The sequence below is a fragment of the Pteropus vampyrus genome, unplaced genomic scaffold (genome assembly GCF_000151845.1).
Source record: "Pteropus vampyrus isolate Shadow unplaced genomic scaffold, Pvam_2.0 Scaffold44, whole genome shotgun sequence".
NCBI lineage: Eukaryota > Metazoa > Chordata > Mammalia > Chiroptera > Pteropodidae > Pteropus > Pteropus vampyrus.
In genome coordinates, this window is record NW_011888825.1 from 8401229 (window position 1) to 8410734 (window position 9506).

At 36.1% G+C, this 9506-nt stretch overlaps 1 protein-coding gene across 2 annotated transcripts in view; it reads left to right on the forward strand.

The window, feature by feature from the left end:
* The window catches only part of AKAP10 (A-kinase anchoring protein 10), a 90019-nt gene that overhangs the window by 69432 nt on the left and 11081 nt on the right, over positions 1-9506 (forward strand). Inside the window, exons 13-15 of one of the 2 annotated variants that reach the window (XR_002780002.1) lie at positions 886-938; positions 1561-1656; positions 2814-3139. Coding sequence is in view for 1 of the 2 variants with exons in the window: in XM_011359024.2 (XP_011357326.1) it covers positions 886-938; positions 1561-1656 (149 nt within the window). In the remaining variant the exon portion in view is untranslated. The remainder of the gene's footprint in view (positions 1-885; positions 939-1560; positions 1657-2813; positions 3140-9506) is intronic. The other variant, XM_011359024.2, reaches the window with a different exon arrangement.

Consider the following 9506-nt stretch of genomic DNA (forward strand, 5'->3'; position numbering starts at 1 on the left):
TGCCTAAAGTCTCAAATGAGTCTCTAATGTGGCCCTGTCAACTCTGCTTGACCATAAAGTTTAACTAGGCCACTATTCAAACTTTAACTAAAAATAAAAATTATTAAGGAAAAAGGATCTAGGTTTTGTATTTATCATGTATGCTATGTATAGTTCTATCCCAGTCGTTGAATTAATCAGGACTTTGCCTAACAAATAATTTACCATCCATTTGAGTCAAGGCAAAATTAGGCTATGAGCCTATTTGTATTAATGAAAGGCTAAGTTGTGTATTTCATTCATGGAAATAGAGGCTAGTGTATGTCCTTGGTGATTCCTCAGCTTTGAGTACAGTTGTAGACAGGCTTATGTTTCTCCTAGGAAGTTGAGGTAGACTATGGCTAGGATGGAGTATGGCTATTTAAAACTCTGCTCTCACCCAGCTAATTTATATAGCATGTAGCAGTGCAATCTATACTCGAAGCCCTTTTGTATCGGAGCTGTTCTGGAAGGTTTGGATACATAACAAGATTGATAATTTCTGATGTATTCCTAGATTCTTACCCAAAATTAAATCCAGGTCATGGTTTTTGTTTTGCTCTTTTAGTTTGCTGCAAATCTAACACTCGATAATAGTTTTCTTTTATCAGGTAAGGACAGTAGAAGAAAAATCCAGAACTCTGAAACAGCTTTTCAAAGGTTTTTCAAAGCATGATGTTTGTTAATTAAATATTCTGTTATAGAAACAAAATAATCAGTTTCTATTAATTAATGATAATATTTCTTAATGTTTTAGGGAAGATTATACAAAAAAAAAATTCGTGTCTAGAAATAGCTTTTAAGTAAGAGCAATTTTCATGTAAAATTATGCATAAAATCTACATTCAACTTTGGCTTTTTTACTAGGATCCATGTTTTCACAAGCTATGAAGAAATGGGTTCAAGGAAATACTGATGAGGTAAATTCTACTTTTAATGTAAAGAGACTCCTTTTTGTTAGTGTCACCTTGTTTAACTAAGGTTTCATGTTTCTTCTTTCTTTAGTTCCCATGTTGAAGGAGCATGGCACATTATTGCTCCCTTATCCTGGGTATAACAAAAGGCGGGCCCTTCTAAGCCTTAGTAGAGAGGCAGTGGAGATATCTTCGGTCCAGAGACTCTGGCTCCTGCAATATATCCATGCAATTTCCATCGACCAGGAAGCATTGGTGTCAGCATAGAAACAAAAGCTCAAAAGTTTCCTTTCTCACTGTCATTTTTACTTTAAGAAATGGAGGCTTGCTCTTTGAATATTAATTAAGTACATTGAGAGATGGAGTGGAAAAATAAAAATGTTTTGTTTGGGTCATCTAACTTGAAAATTGTCATAATATTGGATGCTCAGTAGATGACCATGGAAGACAATGAATGGCATGTTAATATATCATAGCCAGAGGGTAGCCCAGGTTCTTTGATACATGGCATTGTGCTTCTTATTCAAATAAGTAGAAATTATATGCATACACAGTTGTGTTTAGAACACTGAAAATGTATGTCTTGATTCTTCTAACTGTTATCAAAAGTTTGAATTACTTCTTTTAGGCCCAAGAAGAGCTAGCATGGAAGATTGCTAAAATGATAGTCAGTGATGTTATGCAGCAGGCACAATATGATCAACCGTTAGAGAAGTCTACAAAGGTAAGAATGACTTATGTTTTGATCTAGCTTGTTTAAAACAGAAAAGAATTAGATTCATATATATAAAACCAAAAAGATATAAGAGGACTTCTGCTTCTGCCTTTGAAGGATTAACTACTATAGGAATGTCTCTCTTATCATAAACAACTAGAAAACTGACAAACTGAATAAAACAACTATTTCCAGATATTGGGCAACAGGCAGTAGAAGGCTTTAATCTTTAAAAAAAGGGTAACACGGAGGTGATCCATAGCTCACTGCCCAGAAGCAGTTTCCAAAGCACAGGGAGGAGGAAACCTAACAGAGTTCATAGTCTTGCTTAATTGATGAGTAAGAAATCGAAGTTTAGAGAGCCCAAGGTGGCTAGAAGTCATAGAACAGCATGCCAGAAAAAGGAGCTGCATAAACAGAGAGGTTCAGCGATATTTAGAGAGGCCCCTTCAAGTCCATGGCCAAGTAAGTACATGTGTTGGATGAAAATGTCCATGGCCAGGGGAAAAAAATACCAGAAATGAGTAGGCTGAACAATTTTTGGAACATGAGTCTAGGAATAATTCAATTTCCTACTGACCATTGTGGACAGATCCTGTAACACACAAGGCATTGGGTAGTATCCTCAGAAACATACCTTACTATTGGAGCTAAATTAGCCCTAGAGTAAAGCACCTTTACTAAGCTTAAAAGCAGCTTTTAAAAGGACCAAACTGCTCTATAAGTAAAAACTGCATGCTAGAACAAAGGCCAACCCTCTTTAAAGGAACAATAAAATTCATCATCTAGCAGTGTAAAAATAAGTGTCTGACATCCAATCAATAATTAGCAAGCATGCAAAGAAGCAGAAAAACTTGACCCATAATCAGAAGAAAACACAATCTATAGAAAACAAACTAAAAAATAACTGAATACAAGAGAACTCAGGATAAAGGGGAACAAGGAAGAAAGAATCAATTGTACAAATAGAAGACAAATAGCAAGATGGTAGATTTAAACCAGCTCATGTTAATAATTACATTAAACATAAGTGGTTTAAATAGTCTAGTTAGAACACAGACACTGTCAGATTGGCTAATAAGGTAGAACCCAATTATATACAGTTGACTTCTGAACAGTGCAGGTTTGAAATACTCTTAATACAGATTTTTTTTACTTGACCGCAGTTCATTCGACCCATGCAGTTCAAACTAGTGTTGTTCAAGAATCAACTGGCAGTTGAGAATCTGTGTATGCAGAGGGCTAACAAGTCATATATGGATTTTCAACTCTGCAAGCAGTCGTCGCCCCTAACCCCAGCATCGTTCAAGGGTCAACTTGTACTATAAGAAGCCTACTTTAAATATAAAGACATCAGTTAAAAGGATGGAAAAGATATACCATGCAGACACTATCAAAGTAAGCTGGAATGGCTTTATTACTACAAGTCAGAGTAAACTTCAAAACGAGGAATACTACCAGGCACAAAGAAGAACCTTTTATATAATAAAAGGTCAGTTCATCAAGAACCTCAATGACATTTATAAAACAATGCATCCAGTAACAGCAGAATACAAATTCTTTTCGGCATGTTCGTGGAATATTTGGCATGTAAATTCTAGGCCATAAAAATTTAAATGAATTTTAAAGGATTTAAATCATGCAGTCTGCTTTCTAACCACAAAGGAATTAAACAAGCAATCAATAACAGAAAGATATGTAGAAAATCCCACAATATTTAGGAATTAAACAACATACTTCTAAGTCAAAGAAGACATACCCATTAGTCGAAGAAGAAATCAAAAGAGAAGTTAGAAAATATTTTGTACTGAATTCAAATGAAAATACAACATAGTATTTGCAGGATACTGCTAAAGCAGTTCTTAGAGGGAAATTTATAGCATTAAATGTTCATATTAGACAAGAAGAAAGCTCTCAGTCTAAAGAAATGAGAAAATTAGTAAATTAAACCCAAAGAAAGCAGAAAGGAAATAATAAAGATAAAAGTAACTATCAGATACATAGGAAACAGGTAGATAATAGGGAAAAATCAAAAATTAAATGCTCTTTGAAAAGATCAATTAAATCGATAAATCTCTAGCCAGAATAATTGAGGGGGAAAAAAGAGATTAGACATGAATTACCAATACCAGGATTGAAAGAGAGGATATATAATTATATAACCATAGTAATTAAAATGATAATAAGGGAATATTAGGAACAGCTTTATGCTAATAAATTCAACAGCTTGGATGAAATGGAGAAATTCCTTGAAAGACGTAAATTACCAATACTCCCTCAAGAAGAAATAGATAACCTGAATAATGCTAGTCTATTAAAGAAATTGAATTTGTGGGATAAAATCCAGACTATATAAGGAACTTATATAACTCAATAGCTCCCCCGCCCCCCGCACAAAACAATCATTCTAATTAAAAATGGACAAAGGAACTGAATAAACATTATTCCAAAGAAAACATACAATTGGCCAACAGGTACCTGAAAAGGTGCTCAATATCACTTCTCAAGGAAGTACAAATTATAACCACAAAGAGATAGCACCTTACATTTGTTCAGATGGCTATTATCAAAAAGACACAAGATAACTAGTTGTCAGTGAGGATGTAGAAAAAAGGAAAGCCTTGTTTACTTTTGGTAGGAATGTAAATTGATACAGTCACTATGGAAATCAGTATAGAGGTTCCTCAAAGAATTAAAAATAGAACTACCATATGATCCAACAATCCCACCTCTGGGTATATCTTCAAAGGAAGTGAAATCGCTACCTTGAAGAGATAGCTGCACCCCCATGTTCATTTCAGCATTACTCACAATAGCCAAGACATGGAAATAGCCTAAGTGTTCATTGACAGATGAATGGATCAAGAAAACATGAGACACATACATAATTCAGCCATAAAAAAATGAAATCCTGGCTTATAGTTAGGATAGTGAAGTAGGTAATACTGTGCTTACCTCTTCCCATTACCACATCAAAATTACAACTAAACTACAGAACAACCATCATTGAGAACATCCTGCAGTCTACCTGAACAGAACTCCTGTAACTAAGGATATACAGAAGAAGCCACGTGGAAACTGGTAGAAGGAGTGGAAAAGTGGAACAGGACAGGTCCCACACACATACGGTGGTTAAAAATTGGGAAGGATATCTCAATCCCCTTGAGGAGCAAGGAATTCCAACCCCATACCAGGCTTTCTAGCCCAGGGTTCCAGTGCTGGGAAGAGAAGTCCCCATAACCTCTGGCTGTAAAAAACCAGTAGAGATTGTGCCTGAGTGAGACCGAAGGCTGCTAGAGTCCCGGGTGCTCCTCTTGAAAGGCCCACACATGGACTTAATTTGCTCTGAGCTCCAGTGGTAAAACAGCAGCTAGAAAGATGCCAGAGACATACTGAGAGGCACCGAATTGTTTGGCTCTGGGATGAGGTCTGGAGGGACAGCTTTCTTCTAGAGAGATGTGCTAGCAGAAGCCATTGTTCCTTTGTTGAGCCCTCCTCCACCCAGCCTACACTCACAGGTGGGCTCTATATCCAAGTCTCCATTAACCTGGCTAACACCATTCAGCCACCCTCATGATTCCCTGAGACCCTGCCCCATCCAATTTGTGGGCCCACCCAAGCTATTTCCAGTGGCTTTTCCATACAGATGGCCTGTCTTGGCTCATGCTCTGGACTTCCCTAAAATATCTCAAAGGTTCACAAACCCCAAACAAGCAACATCTGGCCTCGCTGTGCCCCATACCACTTCCTAAGGAGTCCCGAGCCCGACACTAGCGGCAGCCAGTCTCAGTTCCTAGCTGGGCCTCTCCCAGTCATTTCCAAGCCCTGCACAAGTAGCAGCCATCTACAGATCACTTTGTAGTCCCCATCAAATGGCCTGAGCGCAGCATAGGCAATCACTGACCATAGCCTGCACCAGAGCTCCTCCTAAGAGGTCCCAGCTTCAGACCATATCAGAGTACCACCCAACCACCTCCACAGACAGCATACCCAAAGAGCAGATTGGACAGGCACCACAGCCCCACTAAAGCAAATCCTGCTCTTTAGGGTCAGACCCTGTACAACAGCTCCTCCACTGTAGCCATGGCCAATCCTCACAGCCAATCATCTCAACGGCCACTCCCACCCACTGACAAGGCTCAACTGCAACAGGAGGGCATACACAGCCCATACAAGGGACACATCTGGAACACCTGGCTCAGGTGACCAGGGAAACTACTCCACTGGGCCCCACAGGACACCTACTACATCAGGCCACTCTACCAAGACCAAGAGACACACATAGTGGCTCTACCGTATACATAGATACAAACACAGGGAGGCAGATAAAATGATGAGATAAACATGTCCCAAGTGAAAGAACAATAAAACTGCAGAAAAAAAATCTAAACAAATTGAAACTAAACAAGCAGTCTACCAGATGCAGAGTTCAAAACACTGGTTAAAAGGATGTTCATAGATCTCAATGAGAATTTCAACAAAGTAATAGGAAACATAAAAATGAAGATAAACAATATAAGAAAGAACCAGTCAGAAATGATGACTACAATAACTGAAATGAAGAACACAGTAGAAGGAATCAACAGCAGATTAGGTAAAGCAGAGGATCGAATCAGCTATTTAGTAGAAAAGATAGCAGAAAACACCCATTTCGAACAGCAAAAAGAAAAATGAATCCAAAAAAATGATAGTTTAAGGGGCCTGTGGGACATCAAGTGTACCAACATTTGTATCGTAGGGGTAACAGGAGAAGAGAGTGAGCAAGGAATCGAAAACCTATTTGAAGAAATAGTGATGGAAAACTTTCTTCACCTGGAGAAGAAAATAGACATACCAGCCCTGGAAGTGCAGAGTCCCAAACAAGAATCCAGAAAGGCCCACACCAAGACACATCATCATTTAAATGCCAAAGGTTAAAGACAAAGAGAGAATCTTAAAAGCACCAAGAGAAAGGCAGTTACCTACAAAGGAGCTCCCATATGACTGTCAGCTGATTTCTCAACAGAAACTTTGGAGGCCAGAAGGGATTGGCATGAAATATTCAATGATAAAAAGCAAGGCCCAAAACCAATATTAATCTACTTAGCAAAGCTGTCTTTTTGATTCAAAGGACAGATAAAGAGCTTCACAGACAAGAAAAAGCTAAAGGAGTTCATCACCACTAAGCCAGTATTACAAGAAATGTTAAAGGGACTTTTTTTAAGAAGAAGAAAAAAAATTAAATATAAGTAATAAAATGGTAATAACTACATATCTATCAACAGTTACTTTAAACGTAAGTGGATTAAATTCTTTAATCAAAAGACACAATGGCTGGAGAGATAAGAAAACAAGGCCCCCTACATATACTGCCCACAAAGAGACCCACTTCAGATTAAAAGACACACACAGACTGAAAGTAAAGTGACGGAAAAAGATATTTTATGAATATGGAAGTGAAAAAAAAAGCTAGGGTAGCAATACTTGTACCAGATAAAATAGACTTTAAAACAAAGGCTATAACAAGAGAGAAAGAAGTACCCTGCAATTCTTCTCTGGATATTTATCCAAAGAAACTCAAAACACTTAATTCAAAAAGGCATGCATTCATAGGTTCATGGAAGCATTATTTTACAGTAGCCAAGTTTTGGTAGCAACCTAAGTATTTATCAGTAGATGAATGAATAAAGAAGTGGTATATACTCAGCTATGAGAAAAAAATGAAATCTTGCCATCTGCAACAACATAGGTGGACCTGGAGGATATTATGTTGTGAAGTAAGCCAGAGAAAGACAAATACTATATGATTTTACTTATATGTGGAATCAAAAAATGAACAGTCAAAACAGAAACAAAATCATAGATACAGAGAACATTTTGATAGTTGCCAGATGAGAGAGGGATGGGATGATGGGTAAAAATAGAGAAAAGAATAAGAAGTACAAATTGGTAATTGCAAAATAGTCATGGGTGTTTAAAGTATAGCATAGAGAAGATTTTCAATAATGTAATAATTGTGTATTTTATCAGATACGTAAAGGATTTATTGTGATCACAGTCTTATAAATGTCTAACCACTTTGTTGTACACCTGAAATTAATATAACATTATATGTCAATGTAATTGAAAATAAAAAATTTAAAAAAACAGAATAAATGAAATCCTACCACTTACAACAACAACAGGTTAGACCTTGAGGGCGTTATGCTATGTGAAATAAGAGAAAGAAATGCTGTATGGTTTCATCTACATGTGTAATCTAAAAAAGTTGAACTCATAGAAACAGTAAAATAGTAGTTACCAGAGGCTTGGGGTTAGGGAAAATGAAGTACAGACTTGCAGTTATAAGATAATTTATAAGATAATTCAGTTCTGGGGATCTGATGTACACTACGGAGACTGTAGTTAACAATATTGTCTTAAGTACTCAAAAGTTACTAATAGAGTAGATCTTAAATAATTTCACTATTTAAAAAGTAATTATGTGAGGTGATAGGTGTATTAACTAACCTTATGTGGTAATCATTTTGCAATATATATATATGTATCAAGTCATCATGTTACACACCTTAAACTTACATAATGTTAATTATATCAATAAAGTTGTGGGGTGTAGTAAAAAAGAATTGAATTTGTAGTTAAAAACCTTCCCACAAAGAAAACTCTAGGCCCAGATAGAATTTAAAGAAGAAATAATATCAGTTCTAGACGAAGTTCCTCATAATTAAAGAGGAGGTAAAATTTTCCAAAACTTTCTATGAGGCTAGCATTAACTTTACACCAAACACCAGACAAAGACATTACAAGAAAACTACAGACTAGTATCCGTCATGAACATAACATGAAAAATCCTTAAGAAAATGTAAAGAAACGGATAGGAATATATAAAAAGGATAATACATCATGCATAACAAGTAGGAGCTATCCCAGGAAAGCAAGGTTGTTTTGGTATTTGAAAATTAATTACTATAATTCATCAAAACAAAAACATAGATTATCTCAATGGATGCAGAAAAAGAATTTGACCAAATTCAACAACCATTGATGACAAAACTTTCAGGAAGCTAGGACCAGAAGGCAACCGCCTTAAACCTGATAAAACTGACAGTTAAAATGATATCTAATGGGGAAAGACTGAATACTTCCTTCTAATAAGTAGGAAAAAGGCAAGGATATCTAATCTAAAACAATGGCATGGGAGGTCCTAGCCAGTGCAAAAGGCAAGGGGGAAAAAGGCACATAGATTGTAAAGGAAGAAATAAAACTGATTTTCTTTGCAGAAGACATTATCATTTATGTAGAAGTTTCTAAGGCTGCATCATCCAGTATCATAGTGACTAACTATGTATGAATGATACAGAACATTTTCATATCACAGAAAGTTCTGTTGGACAGTAATGTCTTAAGGAATCTACAGAAAAGCTATTACAACTAATAAGTTTAGCAGTGCTGCAGTATATAAGGTTAAAATACAAAAACTAATTGCAGTTCTATATACTAGCAATTAAAAATTGAAAATTGAAATTTAAAAACAATACAATCTGTAATAGCATTAACAGTACATGAAAGATTTGTACAATATAAACTGCAAAACGACTGAGCAGAATTAAAGATTTAAATAAAAACAAATAAATCATGTTTTTGAATCAAAAGTCTGAATATTACTCAGCCATAAGAAAGGATGAAATACGGCCATTGGTGACAACGTGAATCTTGAGATAATCATGCTAAGTGAAATAACTCAGAAAGAAAAAGTTGAAAATCATGTGATTTCACTCATATGTGAAATATAAAACTGAAAGCAACAAACGAATAAGACGAACAAAAATGCATAGACAACAGTTTAGTAGTTACCAAAAGGAAAGGGAGGAGGAAGAAAG